Source organism: Fringilla coelebs, assembly GCF_963513975.1.
Source record: "Fringilla coelebs genome assembly, chromosome: 8".
Taxonomy (NCBI): domain Eukaryota; kingdom Metazoa; phylum Chordata; class Aves; order Passeriformes; family Fringillidae; genus Fringilla; species Fringilla coelebs.
In genome coordinates, this window is record NC_140066.1 from 14,391,983 (window position 1) to 14,418,708 (window position 26,726).

Sequence of the window (26,726 nt, forward strand, 5' to 3'; positions counted from 1 at the left end):
CCTGAAATGGATGAAGTCTTGAAGATTGTTTTCAAAAGATAAAAAATTATTGCTGGAGATTTTTAAAAAAAACTCCTCTCCTCCAAAACACCAAGAGTGTGGAACAATAGTATGACAGGGAGAAGGCAGCTGGAACTGACAGAAAATGGTATTTATCTTCCCAGTAGCCACAAGGAGAGCAAAGCACATGGAAAGCATGCCTGATGTGGAAGGAATGTATGCATTGCCTAACATATTGGAAAAAAATTGTTCAAGAACAGTTTATCCATGTGAGAATGTGACCTTTGAACTGCTGCCAAAGCCAATGAGTCTGCTGAGTAAGTTCTGGTAAAGCCAGTTACAGATGCCTCAGGGTGCCTGTGACTCTCATGAAATCTTTTTTTGAAATTACTCAACAGTTAAAGAGAAATATGTTACCTGCTTAATTTTATCTGGTTCTGTGAGAAAAAAAAAACTAACCAAAAAACCCTATTTTATTTCTATTTTCTTCTATACTCCTCCTTCACATGGTGTATGCTTTTTAAACATGTCCTGCTTAAAAATTTAATAAATCCCAAAGATCTCTCAGTTTAACATGAGACCTACGCTTTTCATTGTCATCTGCTAGAAGATAGGAATCAGAAACTCACATTATAAAGGTTTAGAGCCCTTAATTATTATACAGTAATGAGAATCAGGGTAACCTTCTCAGGACTTTGAAACCCGGGAGGAAACAGGTTATGAGCCAGCCAACAAAATGGATATTAACAGCAGGAAGGCCACGGAGAGGCAAGAGTAGCAGTTGGAAGGGTTACAAATGGCATGGTCACACATATCAGTCCAATAAAGGAAAGGGTGTTGGGCAGATGAACAAGCACACTGATTGAGTTAGTGAGGCAGAAGGAGGTGGCTCTCAGAGCTGGTGCAGTGAGCACTGGGCACTAAGGAGTCTTCCTCTGAGCCAGGTGAAAAATAATGGTGAGAGTAACATCTTAAATTTCCCCTTCATTGTCTCCCCTCTCCTCAGTCTGCCCTCTCTCCTCCTGTTTCTTAGGCGCACAAGGGGTCGCAGATACCAGGACAGCAGGCAGCCTGTAGTAGAGCTGAGAACAGCTTTCAATGAGGAGCATGATCACAAGTGTTAGAAATAAGGCAATTGCTTTTCTTTTTAAGAGTTGTCAATCAGAAAAAATATTTCTCAAATTTTGTTGACAATTTTGAAATCCCTTTTATGGGACCTGCTTTTTGTGTTTGGGTTTGTTTTTAAGGTAAGTCTTTAGTGCAGAATGTTATTCACATAAAATGTTTTAGCTTTCAAACCACTAATCGCTTTTGAAGAAACTTGGATATGTTATCCATCTGTAAATGATGCAAATCATTGGTCTTAAAAATGCAATTCTAACCAAAGCAAAGCATAAATTGAGAAAACTTTCTCCCTGTTGAGTTAGAAAACTGTCACCTGTGATGTCAACATGTAATACATCACTATGCCAATTTGATTTTTGGCACTGCATGCACATGCATCTATATAGTTCTATATGGCAAATACATGCTTTAATGAGCGAGTAGCATAGTAATTAGAGGCAGCTAAATGTGGAAAAGATGTAAGATGAAAGGAAAGGTTGTGTATAAAAATGTTGACACATTCAGGTGAATTAAATGTGAAAGAAATGGAAAACTTAATTATGGTGGCTCTAATTAATGCAGTTTCCCATAATGCTTAACTCACATTCTTTAATAATGCATCTGAGGTTGCACTTCAGTTTAGATACTTTCTGAATATTAGCTTGGGGTATTGTTGGGGTCTAAACGTGAGTCTGACCTACATAGCCATTTGTCCAAACTCGTTAGGCCTAATATTAATAATTCAGGGCAGATCAGTACATTTCTACAAGGCCAAGGATAATTCATGTAATCCTGCTTTCCTTTAGCAGTTTCTTTGCCATCCCTTTCTCCTTACCCATCCCACTCCCTGAATAACACATAAATGCTAATGGCATATTGTCCAAAGAAATACTTTTGTGGAAATTTTATCTGCAGGTTGTTAATTTTTTTAATGTTTTCAATCTCTTTCCTATTCCACTTAACTGTAGTTTTTGCAGCAAGAGGCCAAATATATGTATATATTTGTATAAAACTCTACCACGTTGGGATGAAATCTCTAAACTGGATGACCTGTTCCTCCTGTTTTGTTCATTTTGTGCAACAGCTATGGTCTAATTCTCTATATATTTTTTTCCAGTGACAGTGCTTGCTGTGAACGGTGGGGGTTGAACCCCAGAGGGGACAAATCATGTGTACATTGATGTGTTTGAAGGAATTTCTTGTAATCTATGACAATTGACAAACTTTTGATTTATTTTTCCTCTTGCTGCCTTGGAACACGGCCCCTACTATATTTTAACTGCACACTGATAGTGATCTATTGTGAGTAAAAATGGGTTCCCTGTAGCCCAGAGTGCGGTCCAACCTGTCTTTCTCTAGCAGAGAGTATTTTCGTTCAGTATTTTGGTTCTTTTCTTTATTTATGTTGCATGTAGCAGTGACGTCATACCCACAAGTTTCCCATCGTTTACACCAATGGAGATTAGGGTGACGTTGAAGAAAATACAGCAGTTTTCCCTTCTTCCACCTACTTGCCACTTTTTTTCCACAAGCTTATTTTTTATCCCTAAACGAAAATTAGATCTTGGCAATAGTATTTCCTTGAAATTATTCTGGGGATACCTCATTAATTTTTAGGGATATTGGTTAGGCTGGGGTAATTGCCACTATAGCCCTCTTTGCCTGGTTAAATGCAATTCAGTTGTCAGGTCCCCGTTTAGTTTTTCGGTACTTTGTCCTTTCCATTGCACAGCTGACACAAAGAGTAGCACAGCAGTCTTTTACTGTCCTTATCTTTTTTCTCCCCGATGACAGAAATAAAAAAAGAGTTATGGGAGAAAGCCAGACAATGAATTAAAAGTGTGGTTTTTAATGTATAAACCCTGAGGTAGCTTCAACAGGAAACAAGCTGCAGTGATTATTTTCCTGAGCTTGCTGGTTTTGACACTACTTATATAAGTAGACACACACTGACTTTGCAGAGCATTAGCTGTAAAGTTTTACAGTATTATCATATACAGAATAGGAGCTTTATGGACCACTTCATGTCAATCTAGGTCATACCACTTGGAAGTGTTCAGGATCTATGAAGGCTCTCATCAGCCACTTTGTGTGTACACTCATGGTAAATACAGCATTTGGGACTTGGAAAGAATTTGCTGCTCAGAAATACAAGTGCTGCAAAGAAATGCACTGGTTATAGGGCAGTGTTGGGATTATATGGGCTTGTTCTTTCAAAGAGCAAGGGGGATCGAGTATCTCATAGCTGCAGTGCAGCATTGCTGTGCCAGATTTAGTTTGTAACTTTACTATGCATGCAGCTATTCTAAGTGAAGGAGGCCGTGAAACTTCAACATTTTACCAGATATTCTGAATTTATTGTGTGGAAACACTTCAGGTCTTAATCAGGATTGAGATATTTTCCGCCTCTCAGCTCTACACACTGTAGGATCTTTCAAAGAATCGAGGAATAATTTGTGCTCTTGATAAAGTTCTGGCCTTCTTGAAATTATGGTGACCTGCATTATAATTATCATTATTTACTATTTATTTTATTGTGGAGCCTGCAAACTACACTAAAGGATTGAGATCCTGATGTGGAAGAAAATATTCAATGATAGGACAGAAATTTCTTCAAAAATCTATTTTTAGCCAATAGAATGACACAGCAGAAAGATGAAGCAGCAGGAAAAAGCAGATTGTGAAACTGGTCAGCATGATAGGAATCAGCAGTAAAACAAATAAATTCTGTGGATGAAATGGTGAATCCTATTGACTTTGAGGCAAAATACTAGAAGTAATCTAGATTTATCTGAAGCAATGTATTTATTTAAAATATGTTCTTATGTTGAGACCTTTCTGAACTAAAGAAATTAATTTAAATGATAATAAGTAAAGGAGTTCTTCATGCTGTGAAAGAACTAGAAAAGAAAAGGTCATGTAGTTTTGGTTTGTTTTTTTTCCATTTCCCCAATAGCTTAAGTTTGTTTAGAAATGTAGTTTGCTTTGAGAGTACACTGGCTGAGAGTCTTATGTAAGGTAATGAAGGAAAGGTCATGATCAGATTTGAAAATTATAATGAATTGGTCTATAAATGTGCTAGTACATCAAAACCTGTGAGTCATTCTTAGGTCTACTAAAATAGGGCAAGATGTCCACCTCAGATCTCCTGCTGTTTTTTTCAGTTTTGACATAGAACAGCACCTTGTGAATTGGAGCAAACAAGTAACCAGTTGTCATTGATGGCAAAAATTACAAGAGAGCGAACAAGCTCACTTGCTAGTCTTGAAGTTGTCTTGTAAAAATTAAATAATGGATAGATTTTCCTGTTGTGCTAAGGTGAATAAATTCTCACCAAGAGTTTAAGGTACGCTGCTGTATTTTTCAGGAAACTGAAACTGTGCTGGGGGAAGTCCTGTCTGTGTGTCAGTCTCATGATGCTAACCAGCATTGCTGGCAGGCGATCCCTCCCGCCTGGTCGCCTTTAATGCTGATGGTTTTTCACTCATAGTTTGGATCATGAGAACTTGACGAATTGAAATAATACTGTGCATTTCAATTCTGAAGTGTCTCGGGACCTTTTTATGCCTTTTTGTACCATGGGGTGGTCAGGAAGGCTCCCGTTCCTGCTACCTGGCAGAGATCCGCTAGATGTCCTCGGAGCTCCACCCGGGCTGCGCTGAGCCCCGGGAAAAGCGCCGGGAGCGGCACCAGGATGGGGCACAGCCCGGGGTTCACGAAAAATCAGGGAAGAAGAAGGAATACTTTGTTCTGCTTTCTTTAAAGAGAAAAAAAAAAAAAAGAAAAGAAAAAGATAAAGGAGCTGTTCCTTGACATTTTAGGTAGAGGATAATCTGCAGTTTCCTTTGCTTATTTTTGCAGCTGGAAATATTTCCCATTACTGTTTGTGAACTCTGAGTAACACTTCAGATCCAGACAATCTACACATTTTAACTGTACTTTTTTTGACTTTTTGAGATCAGAAGTAAGGTATTGTGAGAAGCTTAGACATCTGGGGAGCTATTCTTTCTTTTATAGAAAGGAGGGCTACTGCCTTCTGAGAAAAATTGCATCTGAAAGTTTCTAGAAGTATTTATTTACTTTATAAGTAATTGAAAGAAACATTGCTCTCCTTTTGCTCTTAATGAGTAGTTCATATGTGCCTTATTTTTAAATTATTTAAGCAGTCTTGACAAAAAGTCCATGAAAGCTTCCCCTGATATTTTTACTGATTAGTTTTACAAATGTTGTGTGATTGTCATCATATTAAGTTCAAGGATCTGTCTTCTCTTTTTTTTTTCCTACTTATTATACAATTGAAAATAGGAAAGTAGTTTTCTTTATGTCCCAACTTTTGTTTTCACCATTATCAAATTACAATTCTACTCGACATTTATAACACATCTAGGAATAGAAATCAGTTGATTCTTATGCAGGTTCTACAGGCGTCAAATAAATTGAACACACACACAGAGGCTGTTCTTAAGGTCCCCCTGTCTCTCTGATGATTCCCATTTTCTGTTAATGTTTATGGAAGTTTTATAGAAAATGGTATGTGTGTGGCTGAACCATTTAAAATCATTTCTGTGCTGTCTTTGATCTTGTCACTAGTCATCCCTACTAATAATGCGTGTTTTGTTTTATTCGAAATAAGTATTGTATTTGGTGTGAATGTAACTGACTGTATAAAAGGAATGAAGAGTAACAGCATGTTTTCTTTCCAAAAGTTATTGCTCTGATATGCAGTTGCTTATATACTTGTTAAAACCCTTGTGGCAAGTCCTTTCTGCTGCTTATATTTCCAGGTCCAGGCCTGTTTCCTGCATGTTAATGATGTGAAATATTCAAATGATGCATGATCTCCAGAACAACTGACAATAATAGTTAAAAACAGTCCCTGAAGGGTATTGCTTTTGAGAAATGCCATCATGTCTTTCCCCTATTGAAGAGAAGGCCTTAAATTTCCAACTTTATTGGTTTAAGTCTGATGAAAATGGTACAAAAAGTTTTCCTTCCCAGCCTTCTTTGCCCTTAAGGATGATTTCTTTTTAATTTCCATAAATGTGTCCTATCCTATTATTGATTGCTGACAAGATATGGCCAGAAGTAAATGAAAACCAGGGACTGTTACTAACCAATGACGTAGCAGTTGGGAATTTCTGAGCAGTGTGTTTTGCTACAGCGTTTGATTAGAAAACATCCTTCAAAACAGCTATAATTACGGCAAAATGGGCCTGCTTTTTTAACCTCACCTACTGTCAGTGTGTCGCATAAATGCCCTTTATTTTTCTTTAATTTCCTTAAAAAATAAGAAAGTAGGCATACTGGAAATACTGTCACGCTTTTGGTAACTTATTTCACTTTTCTTTTGCTGTCCAACTTTTCAACTTTAAAGAATGTGTTGGGAAGAGTTAGAGGGAAAACATGGGAAAATGCTGTTTTGAATTTTCTGTGTAGTTTGAATGTGTATGCATCAAAAGCTGCAGTGGAAACCTTCTTACTAAAAGCCAAGCTCTGAGGAATGATGTACTATGCAATGAACAAGCCTGATGCTGCATGATGAATTTCTGAACAGCTGTAAGATAACTCTACTAGGATGCTGAAAGAACATGGCATTAGTCATGTGAGCAAAGTTTTAGAGGAATGGGGTCGCTGCTGAAGAGATCACTCATTCATCTCCCTCAATGCCTGTTTTCCACAATCATAATGTTACCCTTGCTTGACAAGTATACTGTATGGCAAGCCATCAAGGCCTTAGAACAGGACTTGACCCATCTGAGTGATTTCGATCCCTCTTTCCTGGTGACTGTGGGATTAAGAAACTGGAAAAAAAAATTCTTTTAAATTTAATGTCATTACCATAATGCAAAAAAGACATCCTGAACTGAAGGTACAGGCCAGAGAAACATTACCTTTTTTCTGCATTTACTTTTAAGGTTTTGTTTTTGCCTGTCAGTGTTGCTTTGTTTTTAGTATAATTGAGTCAGTTCAATCTAAACCATTACCAAAAGTTGGTTCAGTGCAGCATGTGAAACAATCTAAATGGCCTTTGGATTCCTTGAGATGTAAACATATCTGATTCAGATAACACACAAAATTCCAGGATGGTAATTATACATTCATTTATAAAATAGGATGCTCTATATTTCTAGAAATACATAACAAGGACATTCAGATGACTGAAAGATAAAGATGTTCTGTCTAACCTGGCACTTGTTTTGGAACTAACACCTAATTCTACGTTCAGTTATTTTGTTCTTGCAATATTGACTTTTGAATCCAGAGCAGAAACCATGCCAATGATTGGCTCAGCATGTTTCAGTGGACCGATGCTCTGTGTGCTTTTGGTGATGCCTTATTTGTGAACTGAACTTAATGTCGAGCATACTTACCCTTTTTAGTTCTGTCTCTTACATGGGCAAATTTTGGTATTCTGTCGAGAGTTCATTTGAATTCCTGAAGATAAAATGTAATCAAAATTAATTTTTTTGAAAATTTTAATAATATCTTGTAATTCTTTATTAATGTATAATTAATTGCAGTTAAGATGTTCCTTGGCACAGTTTAATACAGAGCAATTATTATAATACATTTAAGAATAAATATATTTTAATATATATGTATGTGTATGTATAACGCATATGTGTGTATGAGCGTGTGTATGTAAGAATATATGTGTACGTGTGTTTCTGTGTGTGTATACATACATATATATCTATATATGAAGAAATCTCTGATTTTTACAGGAAACAGGATAGGCCAAAATATCTAATGGACTAGCAACTTTTGTTTTCATTTTAATCCAATGGTATTAATTGTGCCAAGGGAAAATCATATTCTTATTATTCTGTGCTTTTGCTGTGTTCTATTTTGATCCAAACACTTGACTGTAAACAGTAATTTTCCCCCATGACTGCGGTCACCCTCTAAGACTGAACAGAAATAAAGAGCAATTAATCTTTTGCCCTACTTTTAATGTACAGCCAAAGTGTTATCAATAATCTCATTGCATTTTTTTTTCCTGGGTCAAGACTGTTAACATTAACTAAGGCCTGTATTAAATCCCTTAAATTACCTTCCAGCTGCCTTGTTATATATATAACCTTGCCATTAACCTGCTGCTCTTCCTCTCCTCCCATCCAACACATGGTTATAGCCAAGATGTCCATCTACAAGAGAATGAGACTGGCATGTTGTTTTGATTGCGGACGCTCTGAGCGTGACTGCTCTTGCATGTCAGGCAGTGTACATAGTAACATGGACACCCTTGAGAGAGCCTTCCCACTTTCTTCTGTCTCTGTTAATGATTGCTCCACCAGTTTACGTGCCTGTAAGTTTTAACACCAACACATGCTGTTCCATGTTTGTGGTGTCTGTGGTAATCATCCCTGTCTTGTGTCGTGCATTGTAGTTCTGTGAGTTTTAACTGGGCTGATGCTTTTTCAAAAAATCAACCCCAAATTTGATCACAGCTCTGTATTTATATTTCTGTTTTTATTTTTAATGCAAAAGAATGTAAATCATTACTTTGCTTTATGTGCTCTTTATGAAGCATCCTTCTGCAATAGCCTTCAGGACCTTAGTAGTGAAGTATGGTGACATCTTTTCTATTTAATTCATGCAATACAAAATGTCATTAATTAAGCAGTAAGTGCTTTGGTGGAGGACCAGACCTGTGTCTAAATCTGTGAGGGGTGCCAAGTGGGTAGCTTTAATAAATCGGCACTAGAGCACCATACACAATGGGCAGTGAATAAATTCACATTTATTCACAATGGGCAGTGAATAAATATACAGGATACAATGTAGTAGCTGGAATTCTATTCTGTGCTGCTACTTTTGCCTTTAGTTTTGTTAGTAACTCTTCAGTCTCAGTAAAGCAAGATCTTCCATCTAATATTGAGGCCACAGAAATGTTTGTACTTTTTGTAAAATCGGTTATACTTTTTGTAGCGCCTTTTCAGAAAAGCTAGGCTGGTGCCAATCCCTGGTACAAAGCTTGGATTATCAGTGTAATGTCATCAACTGAGGAAGATTGTTAAATGGCTTTCTGTGTGTTTGTTTGTTTCATTTTCTTGTCCTCTTTAGTCATTCTTAACAGGGGAAACTGTGTCTTGGGACAGGAGCTGTTTTCCTTTCCCTACCCAAATGGCAAAGGAAAGCTATAAAATTATTCAGCTACAGCTATGAGAATAGATTGGAGTTTTGGTCAGGAAGCATGTCCATTTTCCAAGGCAAGTCATTTTGGACAAAAGTGCCTTCTGCTATGAAGACTCTAATGTAGATTTTAGATTATGCACCTGGTTATCTTTTGGTACCATATGTATTGCAGTATGTAGCCCAAGTGGTGAATGATTTTGCTTTAACTTTTTTGACTTATGAACTATTTTTCCAGTCACAAATATAAAAAATCTATAATTGTTACATTTCTTTTGTCTGAAGACCATATTAATTAAAAATATTCTTATAGGAGTTCTTGAAGATTTTACCAAAAATCACCTCTCTCTGTGTTTAAGTGCTCTGAACATCCTAGCTTGCTTGAAACTCATGTATCACCATAAGGTGGATGGTTCGTAGTTTAAAGTCCTGTTCTAAGTCACAGGAGGTTTTATCCTTTAAGGACAATTTTATCAGGGTAAAATGTAGTAAAGTATACTTTGTTAAGAAAAGCAAACAAGAAACCTTCCTGTATTGAGAATTGCTGCAGGCAGTTGTACGGTGTAACAGCCTCAGTAACACCGTGCCTGGTAGAGTTTGTAGAGTAGAGACTGCTACAGAGAGTTTGTGGCTGTGTCCTGGCACTGGTGTTAACAGCAACCAGATTAGGATAAATTAATATGTCCCCTGTACGTGGTTAAAATTCCTGCCATTAGCACTGTTTGGCAAGGAAAAAAACTAATTTGTAGGTTTACCGTAGCTTTCAAGTCCACTTAAGGCTCTACAGAGGCAGATAAAGTAAACATTTTTGATTGTGTTGCCTGCTGAGCCAAAACCCTCCACAATAATGGCATTATTTCCAACAAAAGCCAGAGATTTTTGGGAAACATGTTAGAGCTATGTTGTATTTTGAAGGATAAGTGATATTGACAGCTTTGAGGATTTTTAGCATCCTATCCTTCATGGGTCTTTTCCCCCCTTCATCACTCCATCAAATAAAAAGAGATCTCAGTCTTCCCCTTGTGAGGCTAGTCACCTTTGACTGTTAATAATAAGTACGAAAATCAATACCAATTCACACTCTTTGCAAAGCAGCATAAGCCTTTCTTTTCCAATTAAAATATATACATGCATGCAACATTGCACTGGCAGGGCTTCAATAGAAATCAGTGTGTTTTCTTTGCAGTGCACGGGGGTCGGGCGATGCCCATCTTGACAGAGCTAGTTAGCTCAGAGAATGGTGGGGAGAGTCAGCTTTTCATTAAATATGAGCAGATGTGAAATGTAGAGTGTTTGACAATTAGAAATGGCAGCAGCAGGGCCCCAGAATCAAAGTGAGGTCAGATTGGTGGATCAGATTACCTCTCTTACATTCTTTAGTTGTTCTGAAAATCATTTTAAATTAGTGTCAGTGGAGCCATGATGGGTTTTGCCCTTTGTCTTTTATGCTACGACTGTATTGTTTCCCCAGACACTCATTAAAGGTCATTATACTATTACAGGGCTTGCTTTGGTCGTGGTGCCCCAGTTGAGTTGGTCTGCTTCTACAATTGCTTAATGTACTTCTTTCTTTTTTCTCTTTTTTTTTTTTTTTAACTTCTGAATATAAAAGTGGGCTTTTTTTCCAAGGTAAATAAAATCACAGACCATTGTATGGAGCTTCTTGAAACAATGAGTGGTTTTTGTAAGAATTAGCGTGGTTTCTAAAAATCGGATGTTGAGTAGAAGATATCAATTTACATATTCAGTGGTGTAAACAGGATTTAATCTTCTAATTGTATAATCTGCAGAGAAAGTAACACCTGCAATGTGTTTTCCACTGTGAATGAATGTCTCTGTTACTATATTGTTGTTTCTACTTTCAGCAAATGAAAATTGGCATTTTGATTAGGAATAATTGCATTAAAAGAGCTTTTGAGGTTATAGTCTGTTTTCTGGAAAAATATACAGATATTTTTTCTAAATGTAAGAAAAGAGAATTTTAAGGGGGTTTTTTGTATCTACATTTTTACAGGTTTAGCTGTATTTGGTAGATTGCTATATGAATAGCAAATGGTCCAAATATTTTTTGCACTGGAGACTCAAGTCAGTTAGAGTGAAGAGAGGCAGTTAGGCACTGAAAACCTGGGGTGGTTTATGTAATGAAATTATGTTATTAGAAAGTGTGATGTTTCTGCTTAGGTCGGTGCCAAGTCTTGGGGGGTGCCATTCAAATGATTAATTGATACAGACAGAATCTTAACCTGAACCATTTATTTTTTGTGTTTCTCCGTCACCATATGGCTGTGCTTCTCAGGAACATGAAAAGTTCATGTTCCTAAAGGAAACCTTTCCTGAAGTTGTTGCTGCACCCACTGCCATGGGAATCTAAATTTTCAAGGATATTCTTGATATCAGGAAACATATCTAATTGAACTTGTAAGAAAACATGCTTTGACATGCTCTGGTAGTTCTGAGAAGCTTTATGGGAAGACTTGTATAAAGGATATCTGGAGACAAAAGGATAGTTATTTCTACATTTTGAATTCAGGGTTCAGCCCAGACTTTTAGACATCTTACATGGAAAGACCATGTTAAGAAAAGTTGGAAAAAGTGTAACTTTTGAAAGAAGCAAAGCATGTATCTACCTCTGTGCCCAACCAAGTTTAAAGCCATATATTCCATATAAACTTCTAGTGTCAGCACATGTTTCATTCTGTACAAACAAGTTAGCTGCTGAATCTTTCACAAAGGACCAAAAATCACATTCTGCAAGGTTTGGTGAACATTTTGTGTACCAAGGTTGGTAAACTGTGCTTAAACTATAACTGGTGATGGGACAGACCTTAGTGAGTTAGGCCAAGTAAAGTTCCAACTTCTTCATAGGCCTGTTACTTCAGAGCCTGCCTGTGTGTCTTTACAAGTGAAAAAACCAAATTCTACACTGAGAGTTGAAATGATGTATAACTCACTGATTTAGCCAGGGAGATGGATGCGTAACAGACATTGGTCAGTGTATCTAAAACTCATCAGTTGTATAAATATGCTTGGGCTTTTCTAAATGAGTTGATAATTATTAAGTCCCAGCTTCTTGAAATGCTGGCTGAAAAGGCAGCATACTCCATTTCTCCTAGAATGCAGGGAGAGCATCCTCTGCTTTCTACAGAGGATGTATCCTCTGCTTTTCTAACCTACTACTTCTCTAGTCCTGCTGTAGTAGCCAAGACAAGCAGCTGTCGTGCATGACTGAGGTGCAGGCAGGGCAGGTATGTGACCTCTCAGGAGACAACTTTGGGTGCTAGAATTTTCTGCTCACCCTTTGGCAGCAATGGGTTTCCTTTCACAGGATGTGTATACCACCTTGTGGTAGCTAAAGACTATGAGATGCTCATCCACCTCTGAGTATCACCACATTTATGTCATATTCATGATGCTCTGATTATGACAAGGTGGGGTGGTACCACTGCTCTCTCCCTCTACACAGCTTTTCTGCTGTGAGACTTCTGCAGTGGCCACAGGAGGGAAGTGGACCTGATTGCTTTGAATGTCTTACTTTTGCATATGCTGCATAAATCCTTTCTCTTTTATACAAACTTCTGTGTGGTCACACTGTCTCATCTTCGTCCTGCATAAAAAACCCATAATATGCTTTTAATTTTTTTGAGGAAGAAGAAGAGATTGAGGGAATAAATAGGCAACTGGGTCTTGGAAATGAAAACAATTGGGAAAGGAAAGACAGATCCTCTCCTTTCTGAATGGCATAAGGTCCTAAACAAGTGAATATAAACAGATTGTTGTGTTTTTTACAGCTTACTTCTATGGAATGACCCCACCTCTGTGTACTGGACAATTGTATAGGCTTTTTTTTTTTTTTTGGTGAGATTAATGAAAATTGGTCATTAGAATGAGACATAATGCCAGATAAATTCTTGGTAATTCAAAGGCAGAGAGAATATAAATAATAAGCCCATGAAATGAACTGTGTATGAAATAATGAAATACTGATTTATGTAAAACCAGTTCCAGATACTGTCCTTTTTAGGGTGACAGATTTTTACTTCAGTTAGATTGGTTCCCATGCATTCAGTGTTGTCTTCCTGATGTTTCTTCAAAATACCTCTACAAGACTGTTTCCCCTTTCAAAATACTGAAAATAATTTAAAAATGAGTACCTATGTTTATTTTAGTTGCCAGTTTGTAAGAAATTACACTATTTTAGATAACTCATTTAAGATACAAGCCCAGTACAACTGAAAAAGAAATCAACCATATGCATCCTAACAGTTGCTACCGGGGAATGAGGGGAATCACCTTCCTTAGACATTTTCTGAGAATGAACCACTGCTGAGAAAGCTGCTAGTGCTAAAACTGGACAGTGGGGTTTTAAAGGCCATGAAGCCAGACAAGGATGCATTCAGGTGTTTCCACTGAAGAAGATGGGATGAATTGACTCAATAAATGCAATCCCAGTTTTAACAAGCATTCAAGTGCTTGCTGGAGCAGTGGTTTCACTGAGCCAACCCTTTGTGTGCCTTTCTTGCCTTCCCGATGTCCAGCCCTCCTCAAGGAGGTGATCCCCTCCTTGATCCAACTGTACTTTGCTCTGTACTGGTGACAGTGAGATAGCAGCAGTGACCAGAATGGGCCTGGGATATGGCCTTATGATACTCCAAGAATCTATTGCATCACTTTTTCTTCACATAGATGAGTGCACTGTGACTTCTGTCTTTCCTCTTCAAACATGGAAGGGACAACATTAATTGCAAAAGGGAAAAGTGACATGAAACAATAGGAATTTTGCAATAGGTGACTTCAACTGTGTAGTTACGCTCTGAGACAAAGAAATTAATCCCTTTTATTGTTCTATGCTTTAATAGAACCTGAGTGCTGATAAATTATTTAAGCTACTTTTGGGCATAGTATGAGCATATAGGTGAATACTGAGAGGTAGAAATGCTGTGGTAGAAAAAAAACCCAGAACAATCCCTCCAAACTTAGCTGTTTTCAGAAGGTAGAATGGTAAAAATGAGACAACCTGGCTCATTGCTAGATAATATAAATAATGAGACATGCGCTATTCCAGGTGAGTTTTGTGATGCAGCATATACTCTTATGCTGATGAGAGTAAGCTCTGCCCAATTTGTGATGTCTGTAACAAGGAGATGAACTCTCACATCATCATGGGTTGGAGGCACGGCTAAGTTTAGCAGTGAAACCTTTGAAAAATTGGGATAGTAGGGGAAGGAAAGATCAAAAAGTCTGCTTTTAATTTCTTTAGGCCTTTATACTGAGTAGTGATTCTTGCCAGGGTCACAGGAAGGGACTGGTGAGTGGCTTGCTTTTATGGGTACAAGCTAGGAAAGATGCTGTCTGCATTCTGTGGAGTGAATTTAGCAGAGGGCCTTATGCAAGGTGACATGGAAATTATGTTTGCATTTTTAGTTCCTGAGTGTGGCTGGTTGTCACGAAACTCACCATGACAGTTTCTTACCACCAGGCAGCAGATTCTTCCTGTTACCTCCTTGGTGTGGGACAGATGCTGGCCAGTTAGGTCTCCTTCTCTGCTGCTTTCCAGCTATTTCAAGCGACAGATGCCAGAGCTGGCTCGGTTTCAGCTTGAGCATTTCTGTCATAGCCCTGCCTTGAGCCCAAATTCTGACCTTTACTATATGAAGTAAAGTATTTATGAACAAGCAGTGGCTTGATCCAGAGCAGGCTTAGAGCAAATGTCAAGTGTCAAGTCAGTCTCCTGCCTCCTTATACCACCTGCATTAGGAACCTGGATTAGACCCTAGACTGCAGCATTGACTGCCTTAGGCTTTATGGGTCTGGAGAGACATAACTTATTAACAAAGAGTTATTAAATTTTTATCAGTTTTATAACGCAATGTAAATGCCTTCTATGAATCTACATTGTATTCATTATCATTTAAAACGTTAATTAAGTCAAAGTTGCATTTAATTTACTTCTAAATGTGCCTTTGGGAGGAAGCTTTTTAAAACAGCTGTAGAACTGAGAAGCTCATTGATGCTGGGAAGTTGTTAGTACCATTTTTCAGTATAGGTCCCCCAGATTGATTGCCATTTTGACTCTTAGCTAGTTTGTGTGGATGTTATTGGGCAAGGTCTCAAATTAATATTGAAACAACAACAGCAGAAAACTATCGGCTCATGCTAATCACAGGGACACTTTGATACGTCAGTCATGTTCTTTTCCAATTACTTCAAAACTAAAAGAATTTAATCCTGTACATGTCATACTATGGTTATAATTTATTTTCTTTTATATCCTTATTCTTGTCTCCTTTTATAATTCAAGGAAAAACCATGTTCACCGATTTGGAATATTTCTCCTCAGATTGAGAGAAAAAGAAATCTTCTGGCTTATATCTTACACATTTTATGTAATCTGAAGGTATTGTATTAAATAGAAGGAGGTGCTCATTGAAGTTTACAACAGACCACAGTATTTTTTCTACATATGAAGTGGAATGCAGTTTAGTATAAAACTCCCTAGAATGAAAACCTTTGCTTTATGTATGGCAGTGTTTCTCCTTTTGATGCATTTTGATATAAAAACAGGAGAAATCATGGAAAACATCAAACACAGTGGATCCATCATCTGATTGTTCCATGAGACTCCTAGGATATTTAATATGCACATACCTTTAATCAGGTTTGCAGTGACATTAGTGGTCACTAATGAGTGACTAATATAAGTTCCATACTTCTAGAATTGAAAGCAGGGACTGCCAACCTATTTCTTACCTAAGCTAGGAAAATCTATTGAACTAGAACAAGAGATCTTCAGATTTTATCAAGGTCAGTGTGGGTCCAGCAGAGTGCATCAGCCCCCAGTCTGAAAGTCAGAAGCAACTTACAAGACAATTTCTCTGGGTCTTTGTATTTTCTACTGAGTACCTAGAACTTTCTGAAGTATTTGTGTATGCCAGGAAATACAACTTTTTGAATTATTTATGTTCTGTATGAAAAGAGGAGATTGTTGTCATATAACTCCATATGAGGTTCTTGAAGTGCCACAAGACAAGTGCCCATGCTGTACTGGTGCATTGATTGGGGTTATAGTGGACAGGAGGAGGTTTGACAGAACATATGAGGAAAAGTTTTAATTTATTTTGAAGAAATCATAAATGCATTTATTTCAGTATGTAAATTCTTAACTATGTTGATAATGTATTTTAAAATAGATTAAAGTTCAGTCTTTTCCCATCCTTTCACTGTTTCAGACTATTCACCAACTTCTTTTAGCATTTTTTTATAATACTATGATATATCTTTCCTTATGGTACTTTACTTAATATTGAATACTGTAGTTCTGTGATTCACTTATTATCAAAAATTTTAAGAAGCATAATGTGTGCTATTTCACACAGACATGCTTCACTGATCCTGATCAGATCTTGTTAGCACAGTACAATTATTCTCAAAAGGAAGGGTGGAGAAAGCATTATTAGTGTGTAAGATGTGTCTGGTGTTATCTGGTCAAACACTCCTGTGTGCATTTTAGTTTGACTGGAAATTTTACCTAGGCAGATGGGAAACAAAAGTGCTGCAAGGCAAAGATCCCAATACTGACTGTGCCACTGACTTACTGCGTGACTATAGTTCTTCCCTTCAGAAAATGAAAATACTGTATTCTCAATCTATTATACTATATTACAATTTGTGCCAAGATGTGCTTTGAGATCTACAATTTGAAGTCCTACATATAAGCCTGAATGTTGTTTTGACATAGTTATTCCCCTTCAGAGGCCAATTTTCAGATTTTCTGATCTTTGCTTAAGAATGTAGATGCACAGCAAGAATGAGAGGAGAGTGAATGGGGTACAAGACAGAAAGAAGGTGTGGGGAAATTACCATAATTGCCTTTCTAAACCTCTCTAATTTAGAGAGGTTTAGAAAGGGTATACTACATGAGGGCAGGAGTAACTCGAGTTTATCTGCATCACCAGAGAAGTATCTCTGCTGCCATATTTTTAAAATAACCTGAAGTTTTCAGTTACTTCTGAACTTTAATTGGAATGCAGACCTTGTTTACTACGAAGAACTGCTGAAGGAAAACCAAAAATTCATTATAGCATCTTTGATCTTTGTCATGCAATTTCCTTTGTTTGTTCTTGCATAAAAGATTTTCCTTGCACTGCGCGTGTTCCTTCTCCATTCCCATGTTCCTGACATTATCTTCACTCTCACTCCATGGTGCTCTATGTTCCCTGACACAGCATGTCTGACAATATGGAGAGATTTTACATCACCCTGTGCTCTGGAGGAAGACTGGCAGCAGGAAATGGAGGCTCTGTTTCTGAGCAAACTCTGGCCAGAAGGAGCTGTCAGGTGTGCCATCTAACAATGGACATAGTTTAGTCTAAGATCAGCCCTGCCATACTTAGATGATCCCATGTGGGGTTGGTCATTAAGTAAAAATAGCAGCTTGACACATGGACAGTAATTTATAAGTCAAGATAAATATTTGCCTAACTGGTAAAGTTTTATTGGCTGACAGGACAAAGATTCTTCTTGAAGAGAGTAAAAATAATTGCAAGTTTTGAGCCTCATGTAGAGATGATGCTTATTCCTGTTCCATGAGCAATTGTAGTGAATCCATAGGTGCAAACTGATAGCATATTTCATTAGCAGGCATTTGTCCAAAGATTATTTTTTTCCTTGTACTCATGCTTTAGCTCTATCAGAATTATTCCTGATCTAGCAGAACATGCAAGGACTGCCAGGTTCTCTGTGATCAGTCAATCACAAGATGGGTGGCAGCAAGGGAGTGATACAGTATTTATTTAGAATTGCAGGGTATGAAAATGACTATAATTCACACGATGAGACAGCAGAAGGATGAGAAAAAGGGAGATGCACTGCTGAATAGAACAGGGTGTACTTCTCTGACTTCCACTGCATACTGTCCTTTCCAACATATGGGATATGTTTCCCAAATATTCAGATGGCATGCTAATATTTCCCATCAATAATGGACTTCTAACAATTCTTGTATCTTGTTTTTGACAAGAAGCACTGTTTTTTATTTGGTTCTGAACAAATCCAATAAGCTTTCCAATGAGTTTCCAATTTGCAAACTCTTGGAGGCTAATAACTGCTTTTGGTGTTCCACAGGAAAAAAGTGTTTACCCTGTTTTGTGGGGTTGCACATTTTGAGTTCTACTGACGTTGAATTTTAATTTTTGATAAATTATGTTTTGTGAAAATTGAGACACGAAGGTGTAATTTTTGTTTCATTTTATGAACAAAATTCTGCAGAGAATTAAATCTGTTTTCATTTCAATCAGTTTTCCTTTTTTTTTGAAAGATCTAAATTTTTCAATAGCTCTTAAAAGATGGATTTTTTTTCCCACCAAAACTTGTGTTCTACAGGAAAGTTACTCAAGGAAAAATAAATAAATAGAAAGAAAATACATATATGAATAATTAAATTAAATATATTTTGATTTTTTGTATTCAAGAGTCTCCCTGCCCTGAGTAACAAGATATATCTTACTTATTTCTTCATTCTGACATAGGAGAAAAATGAGAAGACGGTAGGGCTGGGACAGATGTCAGTCTCAGCAGAGATCTTGTAATGATAATCATGGTGCAAAGATTGCAGAGCCTGGAGTCAGTAATGTGATCCTCACTATTTGACAGGATCCTTCCATACAAGGAGTCCAGCGTGCAGGCATCTTACACTTCAGAGTGTTACGTGACTCAGCAGAAGCCCTTGGTTATGTTTGGAAGAGGAGTAGATGAACAAACAATTTGCTGTGCCAGGGAAGACAAGCCAAGAATCCAATCACGTAGTCTGGGCTTGACTCATCTTACATCAGTGTGAAATTCTGTAAGAGCAGGGATTGATGTTCTAACTCGCTGACACCAGATCTTCCTGCATGTTAATTTATGAAGTATGAATTCTGCTCTCTATCTGCACTTCAGTATGCCGTTATCATAAAGGTTATGGCATGCTTAGAACTCCCTACACCTGAACTTGCCTCTTTCAAGTATAGGATTAGTTTAATTTTTGTTTCAGATCTCCCCTGTTACCATTGCCATTTGTAGTTTTCATTAGAGCATGATCTGTGGAGAATTTTGTCTTTCTGTTTTTTCTGAATAATCCCTGAAAATGCTATCTCCTACTTTAATGAAAGTGGCTACTCTGTTTTTGGATTCAGGATTTCTAGTGTTAGCATGTCTAGTGGCTGATCAAACTTAAAAGGTCTTTTTGATTGGCTGATTGAGTCTTTGAATGCTACAGCTCATTCATCAGTAGTTTTACTGGTACTTCTCCTGCAAAATAGCAAAATTCTTGTTTTGCATTTAAAATTGTAGCTTGAGGGCGTGCCAGAATCAGGTTTGTATATGTTCTGCCTCATATGTTGGAAAACGTGCTGCCTCAATACTCAAGAGCTACATATTCCTCAGGAAACATCCTGAAATTGTCCCTTGGGTCTCACAGATTTCCCCAGTGGTGTCCTTGACTTCTGCCCATGAGGAACATAAAATATGTCAAAATATGCATTTGGTTTTAATCTGCCCTTAGCATATGAGTCTTTTGTGTTCCCTCTTCTTTCTCCTCAAACAGGACAAAATAAAACCCTCAGAGGCAGAGCTCCAAGCAATTTGACTTTGGAAGATGACTTTCTTGACAGCTGTCAGTGTCCCCTGAGCATAGGATTTCTGGATGCTTTCAGTATCTGACTCTCAAAACATCTGGCAGCAACAGTATTTCCAAATATATTGGCATCCTGTGGCATTTGTGTTTGATTTAGTTTCTTTTAAGGTAGTAACTGACTTGTAAATCTTATGAAATTTTATACATCAATTGTTTCTTTGTTGGAGAGAGTTCCTCAGCTCCAGGTGATTGTAGAGTTTATCATGAAGTTGGTGTGATAATACAACAGAAATCCTGGGAGTTCTCTGGTTTCCTGCAGAATCTTCTTGCCTTTTTTTAATTTTACCACTCTTCTCTCTTTCTTATCATGCTACCTACTTTGAAAAGGGATGCCACCTGTATTTAATTTTATACTCTTAGTGTTTAAGTGATTTTTATGCTGAGCACACCAAGTGTTCTATGGGACACAACTAAGTAACCTGCTAATTCAACACCTTGGCAATCCTCTCCAAAATTCTCCATTGCCTTTTTTCTTCTCCTCTTGATTCATTGCACTGTGTGAGAGCAGTGAGGGTGCTCTGTTGAGCTCCCTACTCTTTCTTTGGTAATACCCATATTCTCATCAAGGTTTGCTTAATGAGTCAGAAGTACCAAGCACAATGCAGTTTGGTTTGATGAAATTTTCTTTCTAAGCCTGTTCCTCATCATGGGTTGTGATCTGTCTGATCCTTTTCATGAACTAAGCAAGGTTGGCATCTCTCTGTAGCTTTAGTATCAAAGTAAAAACTAAAAGGACAAAATATATATAATTATTTTTTTTAACATGGATATCAGATTAGTTGGGTAGATTCAGTATTAGTTGCTTTTTTTCTCTGTTGCAAGCCTATGTAATTTTATGCCATTATAGTTGGTCCTACATGAAGTGAATGTGAGATGGCATGCTTTCCCCTCTCACAGTATTTCAAAAGAGCTCAACCATAGTTGCTGCAGAAATTTCAATCTTATCAGTAGGGGTTTTTTTTAGTAATAGGGAAATTATATGAGAGAATTCATTACAGTAATTTTTTTAATTATATGTGGAGGTATTTGGAGCCTGTTCAAATTGTGTTTGAAAAATATAATCCTTGCTATATATATATCCATCATTTTGAGTAGTCCTTCTATGAGAAATCAAAATGATGATGTTAGTAACATTGCTGTTAGTTGTAACCCTTAGATTTCTTAGCTTATGCTTTGCTTTCTACCCCTATGGGGTAGATTGCCTGGCCCTTGCTTCCCAAAGCATTCAGTTTTGGCCAGTCTGCTTTGAGCTTTTGCAGAGATAGGAGTTTTGGAGTGTTTTGTTATTACTGTGCTGTTTTACTTCCTCTTCCTTTTGCCAGTATTTACCTAGAAATTATGTACTATACTTCCCTAAATTTCCATAGCAATTGATTGTATTTCATCTCCATTTTTGCTATCAGCTACTTTTGCTATTGTTTTTTAGATTTAATCTTATTTATTTATATCTTGGTTGTTTTTATATTGATAGATTTAACAGGTGGTATTGTTTTTTTAGATGCATTCTTTCAGAGCAAGAAAAATTCTTCACACGAATGAAGTACATTGTGGAATACACTAAACTGGGGATTACTTAGGGAAAAAATACTAATTTCTTAGTGTTATAAAGAGTATTTAAGTGTGTGTCTGTAAGTAATAAAACCTGCCTATGTGACAATAGCCTTTTAATACAACAGGTTCAATCTATTTGATTAATTTTAATGTTTACCCTGTGACTTACAGTACTTTGCATAAAACAATTTCTTTGTTAACATTGCCTGCTTTTATGAATGCCATAATTCAGCTACTAGAGTATTGTTAAACTGCAACCAATCTGCTAAAAATCTCTTCTGGTAAGAACATTTCTATGGATAAGAACAGCTGAGAAATACTGCACTATATTCATGCATGGATTTGAAGACAGAAAAACAGCGCTGGGTCTTCAAATTCCCTGTAACCAGCAGGTGGTGGTGCTGGCTTAGAAATCAGTAGTGGCTGAGGAGCCTGCAAGAACTTCATTATGTATTGTTTTGCTAAGGAAACAATTTTATTTAAAAAAATATTTCAGATGGCTCTTTTAAATGGTATACAGTATTTTGCCATAGAAGTGTACACAGTGTAAGCACTTCTAGAACTAGTGTCTGTGTAAATAGGCACAGCATTTCATGCTTCACATATGAAATTATGTGATGGCCACACAAATAACAGGAGTGTGATGACCTCCATCCCAGAGGAATATTGCAGCTAAGTCTGAAAGAGTATTGGGGATCACTGAGCCTGATCCTATGAAAATTAAGTAAATGGAAGTTCTTCCACTGATGTGAAAACTGGGTGAAAACGGAATAAGACTAATGATAAGAAAGCCAGAGTTGAATGTTAATATTTCAGTTCTTCTTGTTCAGACACAGACGTTTCTACACCCTTTTTTCAAAGATAAACACAAGCCAAAAGAAGTTCAATGATATCAAATTTTACAAAGTAAAAAATATGAAGGAAACCCCAAATTATCAGTCACATATTAACCACCTAGTTAAAAACAGAAACAACCTCAGCCAGATCCTGTGTGTTTTCAAAATTAAGGCAACTCATGGGGAAGCAGAGGAAGAATTGAAAAAAAAAAAACGTAAAATCTTAGAATTTAAGAATACAATCCCCTGGATTTATAAGAGGTGTAGAAAAATCTTTATTTCACTGTGGTATTGGCAGGGACCTACTCTGTCTTCTTGTAATGACCAAGGTAGATAAAATTTTATTTCAATTTAAAACTTTAGAATATGCAGGTTGAAATGACACAGGAAATATGTATTTTTAAGATGTTAAGATAAATTGGCACTTCTAAATGGAAAAGAGAAGTAATAATTCTAATTAGATTTCTGCAGGATGGAATCTACACTTCCCAATGTTCACAGGAAGGAAAGAGTTGCAGCAAGACTGAGCTGGAATTTGTGGAGTCCTGCTCCAAAGGCACAGAAATATCACTTTCCTGTGCTCTGAAATAGTCTGCCTGACAAACACAATCTATGCTGTAAATACAAGATTTCTAATCCCAAGGAGCAGAGCAATCACCAAGGACTCCCGTGCTTACTTTTACTCTTAGTTTCTTCAAGGCATTATATATTTTTCTCTGAATTTAATGGAGCAGGGGGAGTGTAAACATTAAAGAGATCATAGGCACAATGATAAGTGGCCTTTCAAATTTAGATTTTTTTTTTTTTTTAATAGTAGCTTATTTTTCATCCACAAGTAGAACTTCAGTGTTTTCTGCAGTGACTGATCAGATTGTGAGTGCTTTTAGTCACAAAGGGGAAACTTCCTTAACTTTGTAAAAACAAGACAGATTCCTCCTACAGTTTGGCAGAACTGCATGTCTACAGCATGCCCTTGCTAGTGTCACAACTTCTTCCTTTGTCCCTTAGAGTTGGTGTCAAAATCTTCTTTGAGGCAATAGGACAAAGGACAATACAATTTGGGTTGCTCTGCACTGAAACAAGGATAGTCTATGACAATGCATGGAATATTATAATTTGCTCTGTGTTGCTGCTGCTAAAGAATCTCCCAAAGATGTGTCTTTTGGCTTTACATGTCACACCTTGGGGAACTGTCAAAGGGCTGCTCATAAGGAAATCAGTGCCCTTTAATTGACACTATTTTTTAAAGGAAGGGAAATAGAAACACAGAAATAAAAAGGATGTTACATTTATTCAATGTTAGAGGCACACTTTCCTGTCTAATAAAAAAAAAAAACAAACCAGCAAGCACTGTAATAACAGTATCACATATGAATATAATATATTTTTTATGAAATGTGTTCAAAATGTGCTTTTCAAACAACAGTACCAACATTGCAGTCTTATACTTACTAGATCTGAGAAAATTGGAGATTAATAGCCACAATTTCATATAATGTGGTCACTTGAATTCTAGCAAGATCTGTGAGTAATAAAATCCTTTCAAACAGCATTGACTGCGAGTGAGCCACCCAATACTGTGTAACCCAAGATCAGTGGTAAAACTAAATCCCAGTCACGAGATTCCCAATGCTCTGCCTGTAGCCACGGGGTCATCAGGTAGTCTGTTAAAATGTTAACATGTGGCTTTGAGCAATCCTTTTGTACTTTGCTCTGCTGGAGACAGCGGCTGGGGCTCCAAAGTCGTAGTTCATAGCTGCTTGTGGCTTGGTAGGAAACACAGGGTCTGAACAGCTCTTTTCTGACACTTGGGGTAACATTTTCTGTAGCTCCTCCTCCATGTTCAGAGCAGAACAGCTTGTTATAATGAAGTAACATAATTTAAAATCTAACTCAGCATATTTACACTTGCCATACAAATGAGACACTTTGACTTTCCTTGTTCTCCAAAGTGCACTCTGAAAAGACAAAGTTAGTTCCCTTCACTTTGATGTTTGTCTGGAGAACAGACCCCCCTGAAAACAGGACCATGTTGTGGTTTAAGTTCTACAGTTTGGGCACATCTCCATTTCTTTGCCCTTTCCCAAGACAAACTTTACTTTATCCAAATAGTATTCTATATGGGTATGGAGAAGTCAATTGGACAATTAAATGGACAGGGAGGAAAAAAAAAGTCCACTGATGCTTCACTTTTTTTTTAACATTTCATTTGACATTTTTCCAATAACAGTATAATGACTTGAATAAACAATTACAGAGTGAATAATAATTTGAAAAGGCAGTGGAGAATGAAGACTAAAAATCAAGAAAAATGTATGAGAGAATACTAAAATTTGATTTAGAAAATATGTTCAAGGTTCAATGGACCTATGACTTAGTCTAAATATAAATTAGCATTTGATTAGGAATTGAAGTAGCTTTTTTTTTTACTGTGCAAACTTGGCAGGGAAAAGAGAAGATGTTTGTTATGTACAAATTGTCTACATACCTCTGTATTGGAATGAGAAACCAGATCCATGAAATCAGAAGCCTTTCTTCTCAAAATTGCATTCACCAATGTGTGTAAAATGCTGTATACATGGGAAAGGCTTGCTTCTCATTTATGACAGCATATACCTGAGGTATGAACAGCTCCTGATCTAAAGTCCACTGAAGTCTGTGTAAATGTTTTTTCTAACTTTACTGGACTTCGGATCAACCAAAAGCCTTAAACCATTTGCATGCTTGGAAAGCCTTAAACCACTGTGCATGCTGAAGTCATAGTAACAGAAAAGTGATAATAATTAATACAGCATTCATATTAGTTATGTTATTGAATTAAACTGGAGGAGCAAAGAAAAAAAATACCATATTTCTATGGTAACCTTAGGGAATTTCTCTACTCTTAAAAACAAGCACAAATGGTGTAAATCCATACGCCAGACCTTTTTCACCAAAAGATTTAAGTTATAGGTTTTCTGATTTTCCAAACTCCATTGTAGTCTATTTTTCATCCTACATACAAGTTACTCTGAAAGATCAGGAACTTAAAGTCTATATTGATTTCACCGAGTATCAGAGCAGCCATCTTAAATTAATCACAAGATCCAGCATGGCAAGATTCTACATTTGCTGTTAACTGTCTTTTTTTCAGCATTCAAGGAAAAGCAAAGAAGAGAAATATATCTGTAGCTGAGTTTCAGTTCTTAATGTGGGAGAATAATTAAGACTGAAAGACCATGTATTATTAATACAAAATTTAAGTATTGGATAGTAATAGAAAGAAAAAGGGAAAAAAGAAAAAAGTAGTAGACACAATGCATTTGTTTTGAAATTTTATGTGCCTTTGGCCATAAAGCACAAGCCTGGGACAAGAAGAGGGCAAAAAAAAAAAAAAAAAAAGAAAAGAAATGTTTCTTGATCTGCAATTTCAAAGAGAATGTCTCATGTAAGCACCATTCAGTATTTGCAAAATATTCTGATGATGCATTTTGACATTCTTGGATCTTGATGTTTTATCTGCTTTAAGTGGCAGACACTGCAACTAAAAGCCAGCCTCACCTGCTTTTCTAATGGTTCTAGTGTGTGGATATGCAGCATATCTTTTTGTATTAAAAGACCAGAATGAAATGCATTTCTCTGAGTTTGTAATGCACATAAAAACAAAAGCAGCAATCCTGTTTCATTTGAATTACCATTTCAGACACCAAGCCAACGCTGCTCCGCAGTTTCTAAAATTAACATTCTTGTATCTCATCAAGCACCATTATATTGCAGTTTCTAGTCAATGATTTCATTACATCTGTTACCATCAAATAAAACAAGTAAATTCGTTAAATAAATAGTTCATTGGCATAAAATGATTTTTAGAGGATAAATAATGTGGGATGTTTTTTTTTTCCCCAACAAATAACAAATGTTTTGATTAAATCATATTTCAATACTGTGCTAAATTCCAACCCCAACTGATTTGGCACATTTCCTTTTTTGAAAGTACCTTTGATAAGAAATGCATTACAAACTCATCAGTTTAGCTTCCTGTTAACAAAGAGACAGCAGCCGTCTGGATTATTCTAGATCCGCAGTGAAACTGCCACACTATGTATGCTCAAAGTAAAGCTGTGCAAGTTTGACAAGGGGCAGATGAATCCAGGAGTTATTGTGCAGGGGTTTAAGTCTATGCGGCAGCTGACGGTTGAAATAATCATCCATACATTGCTCTGAGCTAGCTGAGGAAAGGTTGAAGCTGTATATTTTCAACATATCTAGCCTAATGGTTAATCTGTTGTCTTGTACAGGGGGTGCTGGGTGGAATCACAGCAATAGCTGACAGTTTGGAGGGATTGCTGTGGGTATTTTCAGTTGCCTGATTCACAAAGCGGTAGGTAGAAAAAAGTCTAAACAGGCTTGTCGTTGAATGAGGCGAGTCATGCTCGCTGTCACTCCCATCA

The 26,726-nt window shown here is 37.0% G+C and overlaps 1 protein-coding gene across 8 annotated transcripts in view; it reads left to right on the top strand.

The window, feature by feature from the left end:
* The window catches only part of KCNMA1 (potassium calcium-activated channel subfamily M alpha 1), a gene marked incomplete at its 3' end in the record, with an annotated part of 410,494 nt that overhangs the window by 313,038 nt on the left and 70,730 nt on the right, over window positions 1–26,726 (top strand). The window contains exon 19 of one of the 8 annotated variants that reach the window (XM_084210400.1): window positions 8,240–8,413. The exons of the other annotated variants lie outside the window; for them this stretch is intronic. Within the exon in view, the coding sequence (XP_084066526.1) occupies window positions 8,240–8,413 (174 nt within the window). The remainder of the gene's footprint in view (window positions 1–8,239; window positions 8,414–26,726) is intronic. 8 annotated transcript variants of the gene reach the window in all.